We start from the raw sequence: 27,799 nt of genomic DNA on the forward strand, positions 1-27,799 counted from the left end.
TCGGAGAAACCACAAAAAATCAGTTAGATTTTAGGGGAATGCTTCTTCCTGGACAGCAATGGAAAAGGAGGCCCATCTCCGAAGTCCCATCAGATGGCACCATTTTACAGGCTGGACCTGAAGCATACCAGCCCTGCCCAAAATTTACCAGGTGGGCAGAAACAACTGGAGAAAGAAAACCTTGTGGCTATCCAAGGTGTAAGTCTACGGATTTAGCGGGAACTCCCAAAAGCAGTGTGAGGCGTCATCCATCCAACTGATAGTCTAGGTGTGGGGAAATCATGGGGGGCGGGGAAATGATGGCTTCTAATTTCAAATATTCCTCCAACAAATAAAGCAGCGGGAAGCAAACTACAGCAGCATGCAAAACGGAGAAGCTCTCAAAAAGTCTCATGCAAAAGAAGAAGAAAAAAAATAAATAATCAAAGTGCTTAAAAGGGCAAACATTTGAAAAGTACCTCAGAAGTAACCTTGTTAGACAGTAATTTATAGTTGTACTAGCAGAAAGAGAAAAGACTCTCATTAGTGTGCAAAAAGAACAGAGAAAGAGAATGATGCTTACAATGAACCGAAAATGGGTATCTGCCTCTGAATTTCTCATTAAGGCAGTTTTATCTGTTAAAAAAACCTGCTAAGCATAATAGGCAATTTAAGAACACCAGCATAAGCTGCATGTTACTTTCAACTGTATCTACTTATCTATATAATTCTTCTATTACAAACTAAGGATTTCCCAAATCTTACGACCTAAAGGCTTTACTTTCTCTTAGATAACCAAAATCCTTCCCTTTAACAAATGGAGATATTTGAAATGGAGAGTACTTTGCCAATAAAAAAATTGATTACTTACCTCTAATTAAAGACCATTGAAGTGGTCTTCTGTGAATTTATACATATGAGTTTTGTGCCCACACAGAGCCCCATTTAGAATTTTCTACACCTTAAGACAAATTTTGGCTCTCTCCATGAATCACAGATGATTAGCACATATGATCACTGCCCAATCTCTCTCATCTCCTTTTCTTTAGAATACAGGCAGTCCTTGGGTTACAATCACTCATTTTGGTTAAATTTCTGATGATGATGATGATGATGATGAATGAGGGGGGAATTATGACAGGTCGTTCTGGCCTCACAGCATCCACAGGATCATGAGGTCATGATCTTGGCATCCAGCTCATGATTATGACATTGCAGAAAACCAGTCAGGCAACTGCAGTTTCTGACATTCCCTGCTGGCTTCCCACAAGCAAAGTCAATGGGAAAGATGGCAAGAACTTGGAAGTCTGCGTGGTCCTCACTTAATGACAGCAATTGGGACAGCCAGAATTGCCTTCACTAAGTGATACATCATGCTTTATGACCATCACTAGGGTCATGGGCAGGTCTAGTCCCATTTGCTGTCATAACCTGAGGGCTACTTGTATAGTAAAGTTTTGAGAAGTAGCTTGATGTCATGAAAAAACCAAATTATCAAGTTGTGTGAATTCAGAAATAGCCACCAGAAAAATTAGGGTGTCACTAATTTCTCCTTTGCCCTGGTCGCTGTGATTTATGCATACTGATGAGTTCCTTGCTTATTCCCCATAGAAGAGATTGATGTTTGTGGACTGAGTCATAATCTCAAAATGGAGATCCATAATCTCAGATGTCATTCAGCAAAGAATGATGGGAGAGCAAGCTCTTGGGGGTGACCTATCATGGATTTTGCTTCTGAGGTAAAATCTTCAGCAGGGACACTTAATGGTTTAGCTCAGAAAGGCTATAAAGCTACCAATGTGTAATGGTCTAATAATAGAGGAAAAGAACCCATGAGGGCAGGGGTTTTTCAGAAGGCTTTAAGCTACTTATTAGATCATTCCCCTTGTACTAATAATAACAGGGTACTCTAAGGATTATCAGTAGGAGATGAGGATTCTGAATAGAGTTAGAGATAATATAAGGTCTGGGTCCAGAGGGTTTTTAAACATAGGTAGGAACCTTAGTAAAACAAAGGAACATAAATAGAGGAGCGGTAGTAGCCTTAGAACTGGCTTCCTCAGGACTCACTTCATCCTCATTCACAAATGACTGATTACAAAAACCCTGGCAGTTAAGAGGGTGGCAGTGTGAGGCTCTCTCTGTTACTCATGCCCTGGTTACCTCCCAAACGGGCTACTGTCACACGCTCCACCTGGGCCTGTCCTTGAAGAGCACTTAGAAGCTACAGCTGGTGCAAAACGTGGCCATGCCAGCAGCACACGTTCCATCTCTGCTCTGCGTGCTGCACTGGGTATCGGTCTGCTTCAAAGTGCAATTCAAAGATATTTTGTAATGAACTACAAAGTCCTACATGGCATGTGGACCTGGGATACTTGAGAATCACCTCTCCTCGAATACATCTACCCATCTAATCCGATTCAGAAGGCCAGGGATGATACCGGCCCTGGCTAGTGAGGAAGGTCATCTGAGAAGATCCAGGAAGAGAACCTTTCCCTGGAGCCTAGACAGACACCGACCCTCCAATCTTTAGGGAAAGCTAAATCGATTGCATTAGAATTAGGCATTTTTCCCTCAAAAAAGCTGTGAGGGGAAAAAAAACCACCCTCATTTCCTGACATATTTCCCCACCACCGTTAGCTTGGTAACTCTGCAATTTCTGATTGTACTAAATATTTTCCAGCCTTGATCTTGGCTGAAGAAATGCTGGCTCACGAGAGGGGTCAAAGTTTTCACAGGGCAGCTCAATAAATTTACATCTACCCAGTATCCAGCCCCAATCCATGGGGAACAAAACTCATTTGGGAGTCGACGTTGCTGCAAGTATGGCCTTCCAACCTCTTCCTCTTCACTGCCTTTCCCCACCCAGGTCTCCCTCACCATTGGCAGAGTTGCTATGGAAAGAATATTTGGTTTGCCCCCGGTATTCTGCACCTAGCAATCTGGGCAGTCTCCTATGCAAACCCCCCTTCTCATGCGCCCTTTAAAAGGAATTGATTTTTTCCTTCTTCTTCTTCTTCTTCTTCTTCAATTTTCCTCACTCTGTTCTGTTTTGCTTATTGCCTTGTCCACCAAATTCTTGGAAGGCAACTTATAAAAGCCTAAGGGCTTTATTTTTTTCCTCCGGAAGTCTGTGCGTGGAAGAAATGGCAAGGGAGAAACGGAATATGCTTACACTGTTCTCATCCATCCTCTCCCGCCTTTTGGTTTTGTGACTTTCATAGTCTTCCATAAGCGTCTGCATCAGGTTCTTGCCTCTTTGGGATCCTCCAGTTTCATCTGATGCGGAGCTGGGATGCGAGGGGGGACCTTCACCCGTTGGAGATGGAGGTGGTTTGATCTTCTCTATTTTACCTGTAAAGACCCAATCAAAATGTCCTTCTCTAGGCAACAGATTTGAAAAAGAGAGCCTGAAAACATACACCCAACTGCCAAACCAAAGGAGCACTTAAGCAGGATAAGCTGCAGAGGTTATTACAGAGGAGAAAGCTTGAGGCATCTTAAAAAGGATCGTGTTAAAAAAAAAATTGCCTACCGATTTTCAAGCCGGGACCAGTAACTACAGTATAACAACTAAAAAAAGGATGCATATATGTCTGTGTATGTGTGTGTATACAGACGAATGTTCTTTCAAGGGAACTATTGGGCATCAGCAACCATGCTTTTAGAACTGACTACAGATGTCCTTGACTTATAATCACTTGTTTAGCGATCAACAGCACTGAGAAAATGTGATTTTTGCAACCATTTCTTACACTTACAACTATTGTTACGACCACAATTCTGGCACTTGGTGATCAGGCACGTATTTATGACAGTTGCAGCATCCTGGGGTCATGTGATCACCATTTTTCAACCTTCCCATCTGGCTTCCGATCAACAACACCAATGGGAAAAGCCAGATTCACTTAACGACTGTGTGAGTCACTTTAAAGCTGTGGTTATTTGCTTAACAACCATGGCAAAAAGGGCATAAACTCCTATAACAACTGCCTGGCTTAACAATGGATAATGCTGGTCCCAATTTTGGTCTACCTATACCAGGGGTAGGCAACCTTGGCTCTTTTATGACTCACAGACTTCAACTCCCAGCATAGCTGGCTCAGAGGTTCTGGGAGTTGAAGTCCATGAGTCATAAAAGAGCCAAGGTTGCCTACTCCTGACCTATACAGTACAGGGCTACATTTCTGTTTTCCTTTGAGATGCTTCACTGCTTCCTGATTTTAGTTAGACTAAAAGCAAAAGAGCGGAAGGCACGCGAGAAGAAGTCGCTCTATGGTTTGTTGCTCTCTCATCCATGCCGGTTTTTCAAATGCTATGGATAAGGCTGTCCATACTATATTAACCATATCCTCTGAGAAACGCCAGTGAAGGTAAGGCTTCTCAAATTACTAATTGATGCATGTCACATACAAGTCAAACCTGGACAGGGTTTGAGTGAAAGACCATCAGCAAATTCCAGGGCTGTAGGCTAGACTGGTAAAAAAAAATCCCCAGTAAAAGGCAAAGTCGGATCACTTGCACAATGTTGCCAAGAAAACTGACATGGATACGTCCATACCATCAGCAGTTGTTTAGATGTCAAAGAAGTCTTTACCTTTAATTCTGTAGAAACAGTGGCAGTTCAAGGCATTAACAGTAGAAGTAAATTCAAAAGCTCATCAGCCAAAACAATTAACTATACAAAGAAAAAGTGAACATTTTTTCCGCCTAAATCCTAAACTCCAACAGTTAGTTCATTTAAATGCACTTTCTTGCTATCTTATCTAATGTGCTTTCGAAGTGATGATACATAAAGGCACTCCCTTAAAATGAAGATAGTTTCATACAGAACAAAATAATCTGTTAAAAGAGTTTGATCCAACAGTCACAATCAGGAATATGATTTATGCCCCCAAGTAGATTAGTAGCCAATGAAACTATTGTAACTAAGGAGTCACATTTTCCAAATAAATGGTTCAGGCAATAATAATAATAGCACTTAGACTTATATACTGTTCCACAGTGCCTTACAATCTTCTCTAAGGAGTTTGCAGAGTCAGCATATTGCCCCCACCAATCTGGGTCATTTTATCCACCTCAGAAGGATGGAAGGCTGAGTCAACCTTGAGCCAGTCAGAACTGAACTCCAGACTGTGGGCAGAGTTAGCTTGCAATGCCGCATTCTAACCACTGCGCCACCACTGCTGTTACCTGAATTAATATTTGGATCAAGGAATCAGAATGCCCTTGCTAGGCATAGAGTGTTCCAGGCCAAAACTAAATACCTGTATCTACGCATTCCAGTAAACCGGTAAATCAGAGGTCCTTGCCGCACCCCTGGCTCCAACAAGAAACAAGCTGTTGAGTTCACAGGTGGTCGGGTTTATTCACGGTACGCTCTGGCATGCAGTATTCAAACAAACAGCCAACAAAGCCAGCGCTGGGAGCAACCGCCTCCCAGTGCTCTAAATAGACACCTCCCGGCCGGCCCCACCCCCCAGCCAGCATCTGGCGTGAGCGCCGGTATGGCAGCAAGGCAAGGAAGCGAGGCAGGATTTCCACTCCCCGTTTCTCCACACAGATCAGCTGCTCAGTGGGATGGCCTCGCGGTTGCATTCCGCAGGGTCCCCCTTCCAGCGTACGGGTACGAGGGAGGGAAACGACTGTCGTTGCCATCTCTGCTGCTGGTCCCATCCGCTGCCTCTGGACGCCTCCATCCGACGATCTTGTCCTCCTCTCCCTCCTCCTGTTAGTGGCAAGCCCACAGGGGGTTGACCCTGCAATCTGATCCCCAATGCATCTGATTTCTTCACATGATACCAGCACCACAGAATGTGTCTTGAAATTACACTATTTCGAGGCTCAAATATATTTCTTTGTTTGATTAAACTGTCAAACATAAAAAAAATCACCCCAACATATATTTAAAATAATAATGGTTTGGCTAATGTTCAATTCTGAAATACTGAAGGAAAGAAATGTTCTCCATTCCTACTTTTCTAAATGATGATCTCTTTAATTATCATGAACAGGAAAACACTTAACTACATTTTTATATTCTTATAAAAGCAGCAGTGGACATAAACGGCTTTGTGTTAAATCCATTAAAATGATGTCGTTTCTGTGCATGCAGTATGCAAAAAACTGGACAGTTCAGTCAAGGAACAAAAATTACTATTACCACCAGAGGTCAGAAATATAGCAGAAGCTCTACTTAGAATAAGTAGGCAATTTATTCTGAAAACAAAAAAAAATTACTGACATGGCTTTCTGATCCAAAGAGATAAGTCACATTATCATGATATAAAGTTTCACACTCTGTGGATGAAAGTTACTAAACATGATTAAAACTGATAACTGGTCCTGATTTGTACAGCAAAAACTAACCAGGAATCTGGTAGCACACTTTGTGAACAACAATTATGGCCGTAGTTCTCTGGCTTCTATACAGAATGAACAGATTTTATATGAAAGAATTAATAGACATTTGGAATCAAACAGAGGACCAAACGGCTCACTGCAGTTGTTATTTATTCAGTGTACACTGGAGGAATTTCCCTTCAGAAAACAGTGGGAAGAATTCCTACAGACAGAAGAATGTACTCATATTTATTCATTCTAGGAAAGTAGGAGAAAAGGATAATCATACATAGGCATTGATAATAGATGATATAAGCATGAACATTCAAAATTAGCAAGCATTACTCCTGCCCATCTACTGTTACTATCCTCAAAACAGAGTTAATGTGTTAATAAAGAGAAACATATTGGCTGCATTGCCATAGCAGTTTTGATAAAATGTACTAAGAGAGGAGAATGTCAAGGTTGCCCCTTGCCGACACTTCTACTCCTCCAACAACTTGTTTTCCTTACAATTCTCCTCCCTTTCGACCTCTTGGAGGAGAAAATATATGTGTGAAAGGATAGGATTTGGCCTTACACTCTTCTGGAAACAATTACTGAAAAGACCTAATGGCAGCCAGAAGAGCTAGCCCAGTGATGGCAAACCTTTCAGAGACCGAGTGCCCAAACTGCAACCTAAAACCCACTTACTGTATATATCGACGGGTGTCGGGTAGGCGTGACCCAATGGGTGGGCATGACCCATTGGGTGGGCATGGCCAATTGTGTGGGTGTGGCTGCAGTGGTAACGGCAGACTGGGTGGGACTAAAAAGTTCAATCAATTCCAACTTTGCGAGATCTTTTTTTCCCCGCGAGAAGTTGAAATTGATTGAACCTTTTTTTTTTGGCACACGGTGGCGGAGGCCTAAAGCGAAAAGATTTTATAAAACCCAGCTGAAGGCATAGGACTGGGGCGATGGTGCGCGGGCCCACAGAGAGGGCTCTGCATGCCACCTGTGGCACGCATGCCATAGGTTTGCCACCACGGAGCTAGGCAATCTAGAGCTAGATTTGGCAACCAACCTCTCCCACGTAGCTACAAGGTAAGCCAATTTCTTAGATTACAGTATGGAGGCTTGTTCTGTAGCTCATTTTGTCAGATGCCTTACATCTTGCACAGTGTAGTGGATTTACTTTCAAGGAACTGTCAGTTGGGTTAAAGCAATACAAACCAGGAAATTCCTCACAGCCGTGGGCTATTCTGAATAGCATAAAGTCAATGGCCAGCCTGTTTTACAAGATTGCTGCTCTTAGCTATTCCTGATTCTCATTAAGGAGAAAGTTTGATACTACTTTTGACTCAAAACAAGGACAGAACATTTCACTCACCTAGGATACTCTACAACAGGGCTGTCAAACTGCAGGCCCACGGGCTGGATGCGTCATGGTGAAACCGCACCCACCCTATTGCCAGCAATGGGAAAAAAGTTGTGATACGTCGTGACATGTCATGTGATGTTGCGAGCTTGACACCCCTCCTCTACAATGTCCTACAAGACTTTAACAGTCTTGTACAATTGGGTGAAACCCTGCTGAATTCACATATATATCAAAAAGTTTCAGGCAATTTCAGGTGTCAACAAACACAGTGGGTTTGTAATGCTTTCCAATTGTTATGTTGTGACTCAGGGCCAGCCTGTGGGTCCGACAGCCGGCTCTGATGTATCGGATGACTCTGAGGGGGAGGAGGGAAACGAACCGGCTGATGATGGTTTGGAGGAGGGAAACGAACCGGCTGATGATGGTTTGGAGGCTTTGCAGAGTCCTCAGCCGGGGACCTCTTCTCAGCTGCATGAGCCCGAGAGTGCGGAGGAAGATGACCCACAGCTGGCCCTGTTCAAGGACGCCCGACGCAGGAGGCAGTCAAGCAGGAACAAACAAAGAAAGGCTGCAGGACTCCTCGGGAGGAGGCACAAGGAGACCACGCCCTGAGCTCTCTATAAAAGGAGTGTTTGGGGAGGGGCTGGTTGCTGAAAGCAACTTTTCCGCTTGAGAAGACAAGCTCTAGTGTTTTTGTTAACTGCGTAATTAAATCTTGGCAGAAGCCTTTTGGCCTTGGACGCTTTCCAGTCTCTTCTTTTCGAATAGGGGTTGCGAGAAGAGGGCTGGTTCAGAACATGTTATGTGATAAGGTACTTTGTATCTGTCTCGCATGAAATCTGTATAACCAGCCTGTCCGGCTCCCGTTCCCGCATTTAAATCCTCTGTCAAACTTTAGCTTCTTGATGCATCTGATAATATGAGCTACAGCTCTTTTAAAGCTTATTATGCCTTTTAATGCAATTAGTCAGAAAAGGTGATAACTTTCTGATTTTTGCTACACACAGACTCACATTGATTTGTTTGGGGAAGTGGCTGGTCGACTGGAAGATTGGCAGCTCAATTACCGTGTGATGGGATGAGTTCCCATTCTTGCCAAAGCTCCTGGCAGCCTAGCAGTTTGAAAGCATGCAAATGCAAGTAGATAAATAGGAACCACTTCGGTGGGGAGATCACACCGTTCAACGCACCTGGGAGTGCAATCATGCCGGCCACATGATCATGGAAGTGTCTTTAGATAACAGTGGTTTCCTCGGCTAGGAAACAGAGATGAGTACTGCCCCTAGAATAGGGGTAGGCAACCTCGGCTCTTTTATGACTTGTGGACTTCAACTCCCAGAATTCCTGACTCAGCTGACTCAGGAATTCTGGGAGTTGAAGTCCACGAGTCATAAAAGAGCTGAGGTTGCCTACCCCTGCCCTAGAGTCAGATACGACTGGACAGAGGGAACTTTTCCCCCCTCATATTTACACATTTCTTAATGACTTGCTGGAGAACAAAAATCTGTTCTGTATCTGTTCTGCCAAGTATTAGGCATACTACACTTCTCAAATGTTGCCCGTTGTCACATTTTGTATACTATCAATCAGAGCTGTATAAAACAACTTACCACACACATTTAAACTTATTCCCACTTCAGTTTTTGCATTAACTTTTACTTTTTCTCCCTTGCGTAGGAAACAATAGCAGCATCTTAATTGGAGGACATAGTTTTCAAATTAGTCACACCATTGTATTAGGAAACCACAACATTTTTAACCCCATTTCGCCAATAACACCAATTACACCTGCAGCGTTACCTATTTACTACATTCTCATATAATTTATTACTTCCTTTACAACATGTTTTTTCTTGGACACTAACATATGTAGCACTCATTTCAAATTTGCTCGTGACACAAATTATAATTCTTATTAAAATATACTCCTTCCAGGATTGCCTTGCTTCAAATTCATCAAACAACGTTGCATCACTTCATTTTTCATGTGATTCAGTCTACTGGAGTTTTCTTGTTTAGTCTTATTTTCACATTTCCCAAACAATTTTTATTTCCATCAAAATCACTCTGTATCGCCTCCTTTAATCTTAACCATTTGGGTTTTTTTCCAACATTCTTTGCATTTTCTCTCTCTCTATGCACCTAGTACTTCGTTTTTCTCTCATTTTCATTTCTTTTACAAAAATAAACCTCTTATCTATGCTTTCCCCTCTCACCCTCCAGCATTTCACCAACCATCCTTTTTCATATTTCCCATTAGCATAACTCTACATGTACTTCTGTGGCACTCCGTAACATGATTCTTTTCACTCTTCCAATTTCCTCTACTTCATATTCTCTCTGTTTGAAAATTAACCAATCTTTTTATACCATTTCATAGAGAACTAGCATCTTCCTTTGCAATCATTTTACTATCTCTAGTTTTTTTTTCACTTCAACCCTTTTTTCCATATCCATTCCTCCCCTCTCCCATTCTTAATACTTCCCAAAAAATAAGTCTGACATACTTTCACAGCTCTCATAATATCCACAATAATTCCAATCTATTGCCATAAATATAGCAACAGTATTTTAAAATTCATATTCTTTCTTTTTTGCTAAGTGTACGCAAATGAACAGGCATGCTTAAATCATTTATTAAAAAACGTTCTTCTAAGAATTCTCATCCATTCTTGGGTCTGCAAATGGCCTGATAATTTTTGGTACCTCTCATATCTCAATCCAAACTATAGATTTTGTGCATTTTGCCCAGGGTTTCTGCAAGTACAGTGAAAATTCAGTTTTTTACCCTAGAGATGTGCATAGTTTTCATAGTACTGAAATCAGACTCTTTAATTTAGGAATCACTCTGTGTACCAATATACTGCTGCCTGTACTATACCAACTAGGAGGCAAATGTAGTTACTGAGACACATTAATGACTGAATATAGAACCATGCATTGGTTACTCCTGCAAGATTAACAGAGCTGCACTCACAGATGGATGAATAGTTAGTTGACAGACATTTGTCCAACAGTGGATCACTTAATACCTAAGAGATACTGTACTTCTTGAAAAGTGGAGGTGATATGGCTCTGATCTTCATTTAAAAAAAAAACCTAGAATGAATTACCATATTTTTCTGTGTATAAGATACTATTTTTTCCTGTTCAAAAATCAGGTGCGTCTTATACAAGTGCAGCGTCTTATACGTGAAAAAATAACGGTAACCTCCACAGCCCAGGGCATGCCTGTGTGGGTTCTTTACATACCACTGCCATGCCGCCTGGCGCAGGTGTCAAGCCCCTGTGGGCTTGTCACTAACGGGAAGGGGGGAGGGGGCAAGATCGTCAGATGGCGGCGTCCGGAGGCAGCAGATGGGACCAGCAGCATGGATGGCAGCGACAGCCCTTTCCCTCCCTCGTACCTGTATGCTGGCCGGGGACCCTGTGGAACGCAGCTGCGAGGCCGTCCTGCTCAATAATAGCGGCCGGCCAAACATCCGGATTTGCCGGCTTAGCTGTTCAGCACTCTGCCGAACAGCTGATTGGCACGGAAACGGCAGGGAGTTTAAAATCTGCCTTCGCTTCCCTTGCCTTCCTGTCACGGCGGTGCTCATGCCAGTTTGTTTACCAGAGTCGGAAGGCTGCTGCTGTGAACTATGAATGCTCATCGTGCCCGATGCTGGTTAGGTGGGTGGGGGGTCGGGACAGCCGGGAGGCGTCTATTTAGAGCTCTGGGAGGCAGCTGCTCCCAGCGCTGACTTTGTTGGCTGTAAGCTTGGAACTCACACGCCAGAGCTTCTTATATTAGGGTGTGTCTTATACACGGAAAAATACGGTAATCACTGCCCTTCAAAAGTAAAATGTACAATCCAGACATCTTTTCAATATAAGAAGAAATTTAAGATTTTTTAAAAAACTTATGACTAGCTAGCATTGACCCCAAGAATTCCAATAAACAGAAGGGTGTTCCAGGTTTTTCACAGGTCGATTTTCAATTATAAAAAATGCAAGACTAGGGGACTTATGTCTGACTGAGCAAGTTCTTACAGATGCTAAATCTGCATTCTCTGAATATAGATTTAGCTGTGTCATTATTTGTAGAGATCCTAAATTCCATTTTAGTTTCACAAAATAGGAAGCAATAATAACGATAGGTGGCTTCCGATTTATTAGATACTAAATGCCTTTAATCCATAACCACGTTACAAAATCCACAATGCAGACAAAATGCAGTGTATTGTATATTGACCACGTAATGGTATTTTCTGTTTTAAATCAAGGATGTTGGTTCAGAGATTATTGATACAGGTAGTCCTCTGCTTACAACAGTTCATTTAGTGACCACTCAAAGTTACAACGGCAGTGAAAAAGTGACTTATGACCATTTTTCACACTTATGACCTTTATAGCATCCCCCTGGTCACATGATCAAATTTCAGAGGCTTGGCAACTGTGTCCCAGGGTTATGTGATCATAATTTGTGATCTTCTGACAAGCAAAGTCAATGGGGAAGCCAGATTCATTTAACAACCACATTACCAACTTAAAAACCACAGTGATTCACTTTACAACTGTGGCAAGGAAAGGTCATAAAATGGGGCCAAATTCACTTAACAAATGTCTCACTTGGCAACGGAAATTTTGGGCTCAATTGTGGTCGTAAGTTGAGGACTACCTGCACATTGTTCTTAATTCGAGAAGAAATGGAAAAGAGATGGATCTAGGAAAGCAAGTAATATATCCCCAACCTTTTGGGCATCAGGGACTGGTTCTGTGGAGAGGTTTTTTTGTGGACCAGAGGGGGTGTGGTTTTGCCTGCTGCCTGCATCCTGTGGATGGGGCTTCGCTTGCTTCAACGGACCAGTTTCTGGCGTGCCGTGGACCAGTGCCGGTCCACCAATTGGGGACCCCTGATATAAGGGGTCCGACATTTGGCCTGCACAAATCTAGATGATCATTATGCAGCAGTAGAACTTTCTACTAGTTATCTGGATTATTTGAGATCTGATCTGATAGTCCTAGTAAAACAAGAACCTATGTTTCTTTGCTCATTATTTTAACATCCTTAACCTGGAGGAGGTGCCTTACACCAACATATAAAAGCACAATGCATAGCAAAAAAAGAATTATTTTACATGCCTAGCCCAACCACTGGGTGGAGCAAGGCACCTATGAAATTTCTGAAGTATTTCACCTATGAAAGTGACACAATATCAAATGACATAACAATTGTTTCTGAGATTTAGTCAGTTCTTTATTAAAAGTATTTCTATATCAATTTTCATTTTTTCAATTATTTTGAAGCACATTTAAGAATTCTAAAATAATTTCAGTGTTTTTCCAGCCAAAGAGCATTTTCAATATTCAACGTAGATTTCTTAAAAAGTTGACTTTTTAAAAAATTAAGATTTAAAATGTATATCCCATATATATTCATCTATCAGCTCATCCTCAAATGAGCAGACCCTTGAATTCTGAAACAAAATACCGTGAAAAATGCAGATAAGCCAACCCTTGAATTTTTGTATGTTTTAATTTTCACAAATTTGGCTTATCTGCAGGTACACATTTTAAATAGTACTATTGTATATACTTGTAAATAAGCCCATATACAAATAAGCCAAACTAATATTTTGGCACCTAAAATTCTTAGAAATAATTATATCACCTAAAATAAATATACTTCAAACTATACATTTTAAAAAATAGCTCTTGCACAGGTTCTATTTATTTGCTCTGTTATGTTTTTTACTATTCTAGGTTTGATTTCAATCCATTATTGATCCCAATTTTAATACAGGTTTAACTGAAAAGAAGTAGAAACAGAATAAAAATACTAAAAAATAAATAAATAAATCTTCATTAAAAAAGACAAAAGTTTGGGGAAATACACATTTGGAAAAGGCAAATATATGAGGACAGACATCCAAAAAGATATCAAAATTGGAACCTTGTTTACCCAAAGGGCAAGACATTTCACAAAACATCAAAAAGATTCTGGTGCCTTGATGCAATAGTTATGTAATCCAACAGATCCTAGGAATGACATTAGAACTCTCTAGCCAGAAGACCACAGTGCTAAGAATAGCTAAGATCCTGTGCAGAATCCTCAAACTCCCAGGCCTCTGGTAGAGCACCAACGTTTGAGGAATATATTGTATATACCCAGAGGTCCCCAACCTTTGGGGCACCAGGGACCGGTTCCATGGAGAGAGGTTTTTCTGTGGGCCAGAGGGGGCGTGGTTTTGTGTGCTGCCTGCATCTCACAGATGGGGCTTTGCTTGTTTGTGTGGACCGGTTGCTGGCATATATTTATTCAATCCGTATGGTCATCTATCTCGCCAAGTGACTGGGTGGCAAACAAAATTTTAAAAGAACAATTACAATAATAAAAAAAATTAAAATGCAGAGCAGCTGAGAATAATCGTAATTGCTAAAATAACCTAGAAACAGATCCCTACACACACTTGAGGTCTCAGTTCTGATGTAGAGCCAGGTCTTTAAGGACCTATGAAATGCCAGTAGGGTCAGATCCATCTCCAGAGGGAAAAGAGGAAAATCATATTTGTGTTACTTTTTTTAAAAAAATCCAGATTTTTATATTGCTCTATTCAAATGGGATTTGAAATGACAGCTAACTTTATTCAACAAAATAAACTTGTAGGAATCTGAGCAAGCAAAGTAAAATACCGTATATACTTGAGTATAAGCCGACTCGAGTATAAGCCGAGACTCCTAATTTTACCCCAAAAACTGGAAAAAGTTATTGACTCGAGTATAAGCCGAGTATAAGTATAAGCTTGGCCCCTTCTTAGCAACATATCTATATTCTGTGCCACGACGAGCTGCTCGTTGACTCCGCCGGCGGCTGTTTCTTGCCGCCTCTCAGCTGATGGAGCTGCGCGACCACCGGCAGCCGTCTCCAGCCTTCTCCCAGCCATCCCTGCCGGCACGTGTGCTCTGTGGCCGTTCATGGCCGCCCCCGTTCGCCCCCCCGACCGTGGGTGCGGCCGCGGGTCCGGCGTTCGCCCGCCGACCAGCTGATGGGCGCGGGAGTGGCTGGGCTGTCCCCGGAGCCGGGCGGGTTCCACCGGCGTTGGCCCGCCAAACAGCTGATGGGCACGGGCGTGGCCGGGCTGTCTCTGGAGCCGGGCGGGTTCCACCGGCTGGGCTCCCCACGGCTGCCTCAGCAGTTGGCGCGGCCGCGGGTCCGGCGTTCGCCCGCCAAACAGCTGATGGGCGCGGGCGTGGCCGGGCTGTCCCCAGAGCCGGGCGGGTTCTACCGGCATTTGGCGTTCGCCCGCCGAACAGCTGATGGGCACGGGTGTGGCCGGGCTGTCTCCGGAGCCGGGTGGGTTCCACCGGCTGGGCTCCCCATGGCTGCCTCAGCAGTTGGCGCGGCCGCGGGTCTGGCGTTCGCCCGCCGAACAGCTGATGGGCGCGGGCATGGCCGGGCTGTCCCCAGAGCCGGGCGGGTTCCACCGGCGTTCGGCGTTCGTCTGCCGAACAGCTGATGGGTGCGGGCGTGGCCGGGCTGTCCCCGGAGCTGGGCGGGTTCCACCGGCGTTGGCCCGCCGAACAGCTGATGGGCGCACGAGGGGGAGAAACAACGCTGGACTGCCGCCACCTCTGCCAGCCCTGCAAGCCTCTGCCGGGGCGGAGGGCGACGGTGGCTGCGGCGACCGGAGAAGAGAGCCGGAGGACTCGCAGCAGTCCTTAAGGCGTTGGTTGTTATAACTGGGCGAGAAGCGCGCGCGCTGGAAGGGGCTGGCTGGAGGGCGCTGCCAACTGCTGAGGCAGCCGTGGGGAGCCCAGCCGGTGGAACCCGCCCGGCTCTGGAGACAGCCCGGCCATGCCCGCGCCCATCAGCTGTTCGGCGGGCGAACGCCGAACGCCGGTGGAACCCGCCCGGCTCTGGGGACAGCCCGGCCACGCCCGCGCCCATCAGCTGTTCGGCGGGCGAACGCCGATGGAACCCGCCCGGCTCTTGGGACAGCCCCGCCACGCCCGCGCCCATCAGCTGTTCGGCGGGCGAACGCCGAACGCCGGTGGAACCCGCCCGGCTCTGGGGACAGCCCGGCCACGCCCATGCCCATCAGCTGTTCGGCGGGCGAACGCGGTGGAACCCGCCCGGCTCTGGGGACAGCCCGGCCACGCCCGCGCCCATGAGCTGTTCAGCGGGCGAACGCCGGACCCGCAGCCGCGCCAACTGCTGAGGCAGCCGTGGGGAGCCCAGCCGGTGGAACCCACCCGGCTCTGGAGACAGCCTGGCCACGCCCGCGCCCATCAGCTGTTCGGCGGGCGAACGCCGAACGCCGGTGGAACCCGCCCGGCTCTGGGGACAGCCCGGCCACGCCCGCGCCCATCAGCTGTTCGGCGGGCGAACGCCGAACGCCGGTGGAACCCGCCCGGCTCTGGGGACAGCCCGGCCACGCCCGCGCCCATCAGCTGTTCGGTGGGCGAACGCCGGACCCGCGGCCGCGCCAACTGCTGAGGCAGCCGTGGGGAGCCCAGCCGGTGGAACCCGCCCGGCTCTGGAGACAGCCCGGCCACGCCCACGCCCATCAGCTGTTCGGCGGGTGAACGCCGGACCCGCGGCCGCGCCAACTGCTGAGGCAGCCGTGGGGAGCCCAGCCCTCCCTTCTCTCAGCAGCCTGTTCCGAACGAAGGGACAGTTCTTTTTTTTTGTTCACTGGAGTATAAGCCGAAGTGGATTTTTCAGCCCAAAAAGTGGGCTGAAAAATTCGGCTTATACTCAAGTATATACGGTAGTTTTAAGTTAGGATGGGAGTGAATTGGCTTGTTTCCTGCATATATGATGTTACCTGTGACAAGCTGAATTAATTAAAACCCATTTCCTGCCACTACATTTTTAATTTTCTCGTTTATTAGTCTCCAGTTGACAAACATGTAACATGTTTGTCTTTAAAGATCGTACTTTGATTTCTTTATTCGCCTTCCTCCTTTGGGGCATTTATAAAAGTTAAAATTTATGGGATAAACTTATAAAAAGTTTTATACAAGATACCGTACCTGGAATTTCATAATAGGAAGAGCCTATGACTATAATATATACAATATATGGTATGTGTGTCTGACACACATCATACAATTCTGATGGGCTTCTGCCGAAGTAGTTCAACTATTTGAAATTCCAACTCATATCATTTGCTATTTAACTTTTAAACACAAAATCATCTTGGCTTATGGGCTGGACTGGGTAGTAGAAAAAAATACTGCAGAGAAAAGCAATGGTAAACCACATTCACTCTGTTGCCAAGAAAACCACATGGGTATGTCCACAAAATCACATGACATTTTGTAAGGAAGGAATTCAGGGTGTGTGTTTCTAATCTGAAGGAATTCTCATTGCCTTCAAGGGCGTAAGGGGTCTTGCCTCAATGAAAGAGAGGAGTCGCAAGGCAGGGACACACAGACATATATATCTGAGCAAAAGCAAAAGCAAAAGAGAAAACAGCAAGCTGCTTTCTGAAGCAACTGCTTATTCATTAATATGAATGGTGTCATAAAGGCAGGATGAGAGAAAGCTGCAGCTGCCATGAAGCATCAGTCACATCCTGTAAGAAACTTCCTTGTGTTCACAGATGAGACATCTGACACAGATGGAGGGCTTTATACCTCACTGAGAGCTGTGCAAGGACCTGCGCAGAACAAAGCACTGCTCTCTTAATCTCAAACATTAAGTGGCAAGGATAAGGTGGATGGGATAGCATGAAGAGTATAATATAAATCTGTGGTCTAAGAGGACAGTGATGCTCAAGGATTGGAAAATTAAAAAAGGGTAATCAAAACTTTCAAGTATTGATGTAAAAATGAGTCTAAAGTATTCAATATGTGTATGTGGGTATGTGTAGTTTAATTGGGTATGTGTAGTTTAATGAAGAGAAGGGTGAGGGGTGACATGATAGCAGTGTTCCAATATCTCAGGGGCTGCCACAAAGAAGAGGGAGTCAAGCTATTCTCCAAAGCGCCCAAAGGCAGGACAAGAAGCAACGGATGGAAACTAATCAAGGAGAGAAGCAACCTAGAACTCAGGAGAAACTTCCCGACAGTTAGAACAATTAACCAGTGGAACAACCTGCCTCCAGAAGTGGTTAATGCTCCAAAACTGGAAGTTTTTAAGAAGAGACTGGACAGCCATTTGTCTGAAATGGTATAGGGTTTCCTGCCTTAGCAGGGGGTTGGACTAGATAACCTCCAAGGTCCCTTCCAACTACTTCTTCTTCTTCTTCTTCTTCTTCTTCTTCTTCTTCTTCTTCTTCTTCTTCTTCTTCTTATTATTATTATTATTATTATTATTATTATTATTATTATTATTATTATTATTATTATTATTATTATTATTAGTAAAAGTGCTACACTCAATTTGCCAGCAAATTTGGAAAACTCAACAGTGGCCACAGGATTGGAAAAGATCAGTTTACATTCCAATTCCAAAGAAAGGCAGTGCCAAAGAATGTTCAAACTATCGCACCATTGCACTCATTTCTCATGCTAGTAAAGTTATGCTTAAAATCCTACAAGCTAGACTCCAGCAGTATGTGGATCGAGAACTACCAGAAGTACAGGCAGGATTTCGAAGAGGCAGAGGAACTAGAGATCAAATTGCCAACATACGCTGGATCATGGAAAAAGCTAGAGAGTTCCAGAAAAACATCTACTTCTGCTTCATTGACTATGCTAAAGCCTTTGATTGTGTGGATCATAACAAACTGTGGCAAGTTCTTAAAGAGATGGGAGTACCAGAACATCTTATTTGTCTCTTGAGAAACCTATATGCGGGCCAAGAAGCAACAGTGAGAACTGGACACGGAACCACTGATTGGTTCAAAATTGGGAAAGGAGTCCGGCAAGGCTGTATACTGTCGCCTTGCCTATTTAACTTATATGCAGAGCACATCATGAGAAAGGCAGGGCTAGATGAATCAAAAGTTGGAATTAAGATTGCTGGAAGAAATATCAACAACCTAAGATATGCAGATGATACCACTCTAATGGCAGAAAGTGAAGAGGAACTGAAGAGTCTCTTGTTGCGAGTGAAGAAGGAGAGTGCAAAAGTTGGGTTGAAACTAAACATTAAGAAAACTAAGATCATGGCATCCGGCCCTCTTAATTCCTGGCAAATAGATGGGGAAGAAATGGAGGTAGTGACAGATTTTATTTTCCTGGGCTCCAAGATCACTGCAGATGGGGACTGTAGTCAAGAAATTAAAAGACGCTTGCTCCTAGGGAGGAAAGCCATGGCAAATCTAGACAGCACACTAAAAAGCAGAGACATCACCCTGTCAACAAAAGTGCGTATAGTCAAGGCTATGGTCTTCCCAGTTGCAATGTATGGCAGTGAAAGTTGGACCATAAGAAAGGCTGAGCGCAAAAGAATTGAGGCCTTTGAACTCTGGTGCTGGAGAAGACTCCTGCGAGTCCCTTGGACTGCAAGGCGATCAAACCGGTCAGTCCTAGAGGAGATCAACCCTGACTGCTCTTTAGAAGGCCAGATCCTGAAGCTAAAACTCAAATACTTTGGCCACCTAATGAGGAGGAAGGACTCACTGGAGAAGAGCCTAATGCTGGGAAAGATTGAGGGCAATAGAAGAAGGGGACGACAGAGAATGAGGTGGCTGGATGGAGTCACTGAAGCAGTAGGCGTGAGCTTAACTGGACTCCAGAAGATGGTAGAGGACAGGAAGGCCTGGAGGAACATTGTCCATAGGGTCGCGATGGGTCGGACACGACTTCGCAACTAACAACAACAATTATTATTATTATTATTATTATTATTATTATTATATTTGAGTTACATATTGTTCTCCATCAGGCAATCCTCCTTACCGCTAACATCAAAGCTTGAAATTCGGATTTCCTCTTGTAAGCAGCTCCTAGAAATGTTTAGTGCTACATACAGGTTTATTTTATTTATTTTTATTTATTTTTATTACATTTATATCCCGCCCTTCTCCGAAGACTCAGGGCGGCTTACAAGCTTAGCAGTAGCCTTCATTCTATGTATATGCCTGCTTGTTAGGGCTTTCACACACACCCCAAGCGGTTCCCACTCACTGTTTTTATAGCGGGCTTGATAAATGCAGAACTTGAAGTTGTCTGTTCAGTTGAGTCCAACTCTTGGCGATTCTGTGGGCCAGGTGTCTCCACATCTGCCGAAATAATGCAAGATCTGAAGATGTGGAGAGACCTGGCCCTCACTGTTACTCAGGGGTTTTTTTGTGTCAAACTGTAGTTAACTAGAATTGGCCCAGTTTAAGACAAAATCTACTACTGGATTTCTCATGGACACATTTAGACTTCCGAAAAAGTATTATGATCAACATCAGTGGACAGACATACAACTGGCTTACATAAGGTAAGTGGGATGAGTACTAGAAAAAGTTAGTATCTTATTAGCTATCTACAGATATTAAATTCCTACTAATTTATTTCAATTAATTCAGAGCACACAGATATTTTTCCCATCTTTTTCAAAAATTGACTCATTTCTCCCCATAAAGATGGGGAATATATGTTTATAAACAAAGGAACTAGTAAACTTACTGTTTCATAGCATTTCAACAAGAAAATTTAAACCTTAAAGAGAATTTCAGTGACGGCATAAAAGTCAGGAAATGAAATCACAGGAAAACCAGTTGTAAGGAAGGATGGCCTGAACAAGACTTGCACTGTGGGACCAGGAATGTTTTTGTGGTTGGGGACAAGAGAGAACTAGAAAAACTCTCTCTGGGCTTAATGGGAGAAAGTTAGTCTTTCCCAGGGTCATTTCCAGATCAACATTCTCATCCCCCCCACCTTTATACGAGTGCTATAAATGGGCTATTAGTATAAACAATGTCTTTACTGCTTGTAAATGTGAAGAAAAGCTTCTGTTCATAATCTGATTATAAATTCACAGTTCAACAAGGTAAATGCAGCTTGAATGACTTTAAATAAAACATGAGTTGGCCGTGAGACTTGATTTAGTACTAGGGGGAAATGGTAGATACTGAACATACAACTCTTAAATATATATATATTTCCAGATGGCTCTTTTAGCATAAAATTAATCTTGTTTATTATGGGACTTTTGTGGAAAATTCAAAGTGGTTATCGACCTTCTCATATCAGACCTTATCTCTATTTTGTCTGTTTTTCTTTGAATGTTTCTCTCTAAATGAAATAAATCAGAAGTGCTGATTTTCAAATATATTATCTGTTTGGTAGGCTTATGTTCCCCAAACATCACAGGAGAGAGCCTAGTTTCAGCGAGAAGTACAATAATCTATTGTTTTATACACACACACACACACACACACACATACGTGTGTGTGTGTGTGTGTGTGTGTGTGTGTATTTTCTCCAAGTTCGGGTCTCTGAACAAGAATGTCAAAGAAATTTGTAAATAGGCTACATACCAGAAGAGATTTAGCCTCCAACACATACACATCATCTTATAGAGAAAATGCAGGATCCTTTCCTTTTTCTATAAGCTGTCATAACAGAGAGCTTTGTGGTTAGAGCATATAGGTGCATCATCATCATCATATTTCTTAATTTGTTTTCCTCTTTTATGTCATATTTACGTAGGCTTCTGTGATGTTCCTGTATCTGGGCGTATGAACAATCCTTTCTAATTGTATACTGATATTTATCAGCATCCACCCTTAAAGTGCACTAAGTTTTTCAGGATGTCCAAAAACATCTATGCAGTTAAATCCTCTTGAAATTTGGGAAATACTGACTCAGCTACACATTCAAATCCTAGCATATGAAAATGTCCCCTTGTTAATCTCCTGCTAAATAAAAATGTGGTGATTTATTAACCAATGTTCTGGGTTTTCCCCCTCCTATTTTGCGAAACACACTGAGAATATTTATTTGTGCTAAGGAACAATATTAGCACAAACTTAGTGAAGATGAATCCAGCTGCTTTCCCAGAATTGCTGTGATTAAAATGCAGCCAATTTATTTGGAACCGGAACTGAGATTGTTTGCAAAGCAAATACTTGCAGTTCCTGTTTCCGAAGAATTCTTCTTCTTGATATTGGCTTCAAAATCATGTAATTAAGGAACTTCCCATGCCTCATAGCTGATGGTCATGGAAGTATATCATGGCACTATTTTTCTGTTTCATTTATTATGTGTTGCATGGGAAAGAAACAAAATGAAGATTAAATACATTCAAGTCTCACCAGTGTCTCAAAACAGAGCAATATCTTGGAATAAAAATATACGCAAAGTCAGACAATTATGTCCCATGAATAGTGCGCATTTATATGTTCTACCCTATTGTGTCTACTTACTTGTATCATAAGACTATCAGATGAAGTTTGCAGTTCCATCATTCCTATTGGCTAAGTGTCTAGCCTCACGCTACAGGTACTCCTCAACTTACGACCGTAATTGAGCCCATAATTTATGTTGCTCAGTGAGAAATTTGTTAAGTGAGGTTTGCCTCATATTACGACTTTTCTTGTCCCATCTGTTAACTGAATCACTGCAGTTGTTAAATTAGTAACGTGGTTACTAAGCGAATCTGGTTTCCCCATTGACCCCAGGACACTGAAACCGTCATAAATATGAATCAGTTGTCAAGCACACAAATATAAATCGTGTGACCAAGGAGATGCTGCAATGGTGTCAAAAATGGTCAGAAGTCACTTTTTCAGCACTGTGGTAACTTCAAACTGTCACTAAATGAACTATTGTAAATTTGAGGACTACCTGTATGCAGAAGGCTGACTCTGTAAAATTCTTTTCTTAGGGAACTCCGAGATGCTCCCTTTGTGACCATCTGGAGATCACTTGGGACGCTGCGAGTTTAAGACAGTATTTGGACTCAAGAGCGTAATGCCTATGAAATGTGCAAAGGCCACTTTTATGGAATTTAAAACCTAGTTCATTTTAGGCATGTTTTAAAAATCACTCAAGACCGTATTTTATATATATATATATATAAAACAATACAAAGGAAGCTGAAAAACCAAAATGCTGAAGCATGGCTCCTAATTTGCCAGTAAAAGCAAAGTCAGCTTTTATGAACTTCTAGTCCTTCTCATGTCTATATGTTCAGTTCATATACCAAATCTGTTGTGCATTTTTTGTTGCAATATAGATAACTGTGTCCCACCCCCACTTGACCGCCGACTGTCTCTAGCCTAGTTGACTGCAGGCTTTAAGGATACTGAATATGAATATTAATAGGCTTGACATTTAACATTCCTCCAGTTACACATTAAAACATATATTCTACATTGTTGTTTGACGTGCAGCATTTTGCTAGAACAAATTTCCATTGTCTCCTAGACCCACAAATCTGTCACTGGCTGTCAGCTACTCTACTTTTTTCCATAAATGTATGAGTGGTGTGTGTGTCTACACGTATGGCCATTTTATTGTTATGTATGTCATAAAATATATTTCACATATGAATATGTGAAATATATTTTATGACATACATAACAATAAAATGGCCATACGTGTAGACACACACACCACTCATATATATATATACACACACCACTGAACAAACCTACATTCAGACTTTGATGAGACTGAAGATGGTTGATAATACAGCAAAAACAAATCTCAAAACGTAAAATATGCTCATTATTTTGTTTGTTTTGCTATAAAATTTGATCTATCCATAAATATTGCCTCAGTTCTAATGAAAATTCGCATTTCTTTTTCCAGCTGTCAGTAAAATTTATTTTCAAAATAGCTGTCCTTGTGATGGCTGCACAATGGCTCTATTTAGCTAAAGTCTGAATAATGTGGAACATTCTATATTTGAACTTTCAAAGCATTTTTGTAAAATCCTCATACAAATTCAGAATCCTTTAATGAAACTGGTTAATAATTATAGGGCAAAGCAATACTCCCCACCCCAATTTTTCTAAAATGCATAATTAACATGGATATTTTTGCCACAAGAAGCACAAAAATGGTCTGATAACAAAACTATTATTAGTCACTATAAATAAATGGCACCTACAAGGTTATATACAGAATATCTTAGAATATAGACACATAAGTATAGACTTCAATGGATAGTTAGAATTGCAGATAAAACGACTGCAACCAGCCTGCCTTCCACTGAGGATCTGTATATTGCACGAACCAGAAAGAGGGCCGAGAAAATATCTATAGTCCCCTTACTTCGTGGACAAAATCTATTTCAACTTCTCCCCTCAGGACATCGCTATAGGGCATTGCTTGCCAAAGCAACTAGACACAAAGATAGATTTTTCTTCTGTGCCATCACTCTACTGAACACCTAATTCCACAGCACTGTCTTAGGCCTAAAAATATTTAACCATGTAGTAGGGTTGTATTGCTATTAATTATCCTTTTCATCTTATCATCCTTCCCATCTTCTCATTTCTCATCTTTTCTCATTTTTCTTACAATCTTCTCCCATTGGTATCTTATGATTTATCACTTGTTGTTTGTATCTTATGATTAATGATTATAACTATGATTTATGATCTAAGACCTATGTATGTACAGTGAGAGCTTATCCACTGGAGACAAATTCCTTGTGTGCCCAATCACACTTGGCCAATAAAGAATCCTATCCTATCCTATCCTATCTTATCCTATCCTATCCTATCCTATCCTATCCTATCCTATCCTATCCTATCCTATCCTATCCTATCCTATCCTATCCTATCCTATCCTATCCTATCCTATCCTATCGTAGAGATTAGGTCAGTTGTTTTCATGCCCAGCTGATCAACATTATGGAAATATGGTGCTACCATCAATCTGATCCAATAAGCCATTTATTAATACTTATTAAAGAAGTTCTGGAACACTGATGATTTGTACCCAAATAATCTAAAAACAACTATCTGTTTGGCTAAGAAAACATTCTATGCCACGTTCTTACCTGGTGCTGTTTTGTAAGATGCGGCTCGGGTGGATGGTGGAGGCGCACTCTTTATGACAGGGTTCTGTGTTAGCTGCATATCTTGTCTTTGTCTTTTTAGTTCCTCCTCTCTCTGCTGGGTTGCACGTATTTCTTCTTCTATCATGGACAAAGTCCTCTGCTTTTTTGATCTTAATTTAAAAGGCCCTACTGCCACCTCCGTTTCTTGCATAGCCAAAATGGAAGCTGTGCTTCTAAGCTCAGCGGCTTCTGAATATTTGCTAAAATAGCTGACTTCTGGCTTGACTTCTTCCACACCGACTACTTGGGTGGTACAAGCAACAGGAGATGGTTGCATTTCCCTGAGTGCAGAATCTTGAGCTGAAGAGATCTTTGGTGCTGTATCACGTTTCTCTTGCATAGGAGATGACACTTGAGGTGGCTGAAACGTTGAACCAGGCTGGTTCTCAGAATATGGTGCCCTGTCCAGCTCCCCTTGTTCTTGACCATTAGTTTGGCCCATGATATTATTTGCTTGCTGATGATTGATTTTATTAGCCTGCTCGGCAATGGCTTGTTGAATAGCATTTTGAACCAGGAGATCAGCCTGATATTCCAACTGCTCTTCATTGAGCACAAAGTTGACTGGTGGTGAAGAAGGAGAATAAAAGCCATGGTCACTGAGTGACTTTGGAAGATCTCGACACTCAGGTGTGGTAGCTTGTGGAGTCTGGGGCAAGGAGAAATCAGTAAGGGAATTTTCCTGAAGGGGATTCATTGTTTCATTAGAGGCGCCACTGTCGCTGATATTGTCCATGCTGAAGTCATTGGAAAGAGTTTCCAAAACAGTTGTATCCTGTGATCTGACAGATAATTCATCTAAACCAGAGTCTAGTTCTTCTGGAGGAGAAGAAACACTGATTGATTTTGAGAACTGATCTGATACACTGTGTTCATCATCCTTTACCACTGTAAGGACTGCTTTGGCACTTGTGAATTCATCATCATCTGACCATATCTTGATGGCCTGAACACACTTTGTAGAGTCGCCATAAGGAGTCAGTCCTGTAGGACCATCAGAGAGTTTCTGACTAATGCTGTCATCTGAGATGCAGGTCAGCTTCTCAGTATTTGTAGCAGCTACATCATTATTACTAGCTTGTCCATATACAGTCACAGGTTTTGTAACGGAGATTGTTCGCCGGTCCATTTGGGATGGACCTATTGGTTTATAGAATGGTTGGATAGTGAACATTTTAGGGGTCCCTGTTCGCTTCAGTGCAGCTGGATGATTTTGCTGCTCTGAATTTTCCATTAACTGAAATTGTTTCCGAGCAGCTGAAAAATCTATTTGTTCTGTGACAATATCAACTTTTTGATTTTTATGGGCTGAATCTGATGGTGCACAGGAATAGGAGGCATGCTTTACAGGCATCGATGGTGGCTGTTGCTGTTGCTTCTGTTTGCGCTCTTTGTACTTCTTGTGAGACTCCAAGTGTTCTTCATCCAGCTGTTCCTCTAATGTTTTCTCTTGGGGTGGATTCCACCACTTTGCAGCTATTTCTGGATTTTTCTTGACAGCCTGGCTTCTGATGAGCTCTCGTCTCTCCTTTTCCAGTTCTATTATTTCATCAGAAGGCCTCACTTTACGCACTCTGTAATTCTCTCCTGGGTCCTCTTCCCCAAAAAGTTTACATGGTTTTTTGTCTTCCTGAAAGGCTCTCAGCTCAAACTTGGCTTCTTTCTTAATGGTAGCTAATGTTAATTCTCCATCCTTGGAAGACCTTGAGCTTGTGGAAGAGCATGGACTGACTGGCACTTTCAGAGTCTCACAGGGCTCCTCTTGCAATAGCTCTACAAAATGGCCATTTGGTTTTAGCTTCCCAGATGCTGTATTAATTCCACTGTGCTCAAGGGCTGGAGGTGTTTGTCTTCCGACTTTAACGCCATTAGGCTCACTGAGTACTGAGAAATCATTGGTAATATGAACAGATGGACTAGAATCACCCACAACAAGAGGTACACTTCTCTCAGGAGAAGAGGAAGTCATCCCATTAAAGGGGTTATCAGGAGCAGAATCACAACAATTTGCTTCTAGCACCTCATCAAGATATCTGATCTCTTGAGCAACCTCACTGTCCAAAGATTCATGTCGGTCTTTCAATCCATTGTGACTGGCAATAGTTGAAAGTAAGTGACTTTGATTGTCTGTTGCACATGTTGAGGTCCCGACTATGCTGTCTCTATGTTCCGAAACAAGGGCTTCGATTTCCATTTTGTCTTGTTCTGTTGCACAGTTACTAGCGGACTCCAAAAAATTGGCACTACAGTGGTCTTTCTCTTCTCTTAACTTTATGTCATCTCCACAGCATGTAGCTGATTTCTAAAACGGAAACAGAGGAACAGAAATCAGTCACTGGAACCTGTGTAAACATTTTTTTTCTAGTAGTATATGATACCAAAAGTATTTCTACATCATATGAATAAACAAACTTTGATCTAATACTTTTTCACGTGACAAAACCTCATTGTAATGATTGGGAATGCCACAACAGAAATTCAACAAAATAATCACCATTCTAAGTATCTGCCAACTATGCTCCTTCTTATAACTACTAATTGTAATTTGTCATTGCTTGTTTTTTCACCCAAAACTTTCATGTGTGTGTATTGTCTGGATTTTTGCATTTAGTTAAGAATTGAAAAGGCAATCTACATTTATTTGAAGATTTCATAAGCAGTCTTTCTTAAATTGATGCCTTCTGGAAATGTTAAGGTTGGTTAGAAATTTTGAGCGATGTCATTCCAAACCCATACAGAGGATACCGAGGTTCAGAAATGTTGGTGTCAAACATCTCCAGTGGAACAGACAATATACATCTCCACATCAATACACATATCTCCCAAACAGAGACTATGCACATGTTATTTTTTCCCTTCTTTCTGTAATTCAAAACTAGCTTGCACTGTGGAACAAGGAAGACATTTGTCAAGGAACATAAATCTTAAAAACTTTTTAATGTGGTTTTCATTGCTTCAGTTTCATGTTAAATCACCGATGTTAAAATTTAAATTTCTAAGATAAGCTCTAGTGACTGATACGCTGCTCTTTTTTAAAGGGTTTTTATTCTTTCCAATCCATAGGAATGCTGGAAACAAGTTATGCACAAGTCAGTGGTATTCTTTGTGGATCTGAGAAGTAACTTTCCAAAAAAAACCTGAACAGAGTGAGACTAGTTCTGCTGGGGGAGAGA

At 42.4% G+C, this 27,799-nt stretch overlaps 1 protein-coding gene and 1 long non-coding RNA gene across 3 annotated transcripts in view; both read right to left on the minus strand.

The window, feature by feature from the left end:
- Positions 1-27,799, minus strand: part of LOC308662277 — a 907,910-nt gene that overhangs the window by 155,459 nt on the left and 724,652 nt on the right. The gene's annotated exons all lie outside the window — the stretch shown is intronic.
- Positions 1-27,799, minus strand: part of LOC308662269 (PALM2-AKAP2 fusion protein-like) — a 78,466-nt gene that overhangs the window by 6,542 nt on the left and 44,125 nt on the right. The window contains exons 2-4 of one of the 2 annotated variants that reach the window (XM_081317868.1): positions 24,567-26,928; positions 3,155-3,333; positions 459-497 (exon numbers count right to left, since the gene is read on the minus strand). In XM_081317868.1, the coding sequence (XP_081173994.1) occupies positions 459-497; positions 3,155-3,333; positions 24,567-26,820 (2,472 nt within the window). In that variant the 5' untranslated portion in view covers positions 26,821-26,928. The remainder of the gene's footprint in view (positions 1-458; positions 498-3,154; positions 3,334-24,566; positions 26,929-27,799) is intronic. The other variant, XM_081317869.1, reaches the window with a different exon arrangement.

Source organism: Vipera berus (assembly GCF_964194415.1).
Source record: "Vipera berus genome assembly, chromosome: 2".
Lineage (NCBI taxonomy): Eukaryota > Metazoa > Chordata > Lepidosauria > Squamata > Viperidae > Vipera > Vipera berus.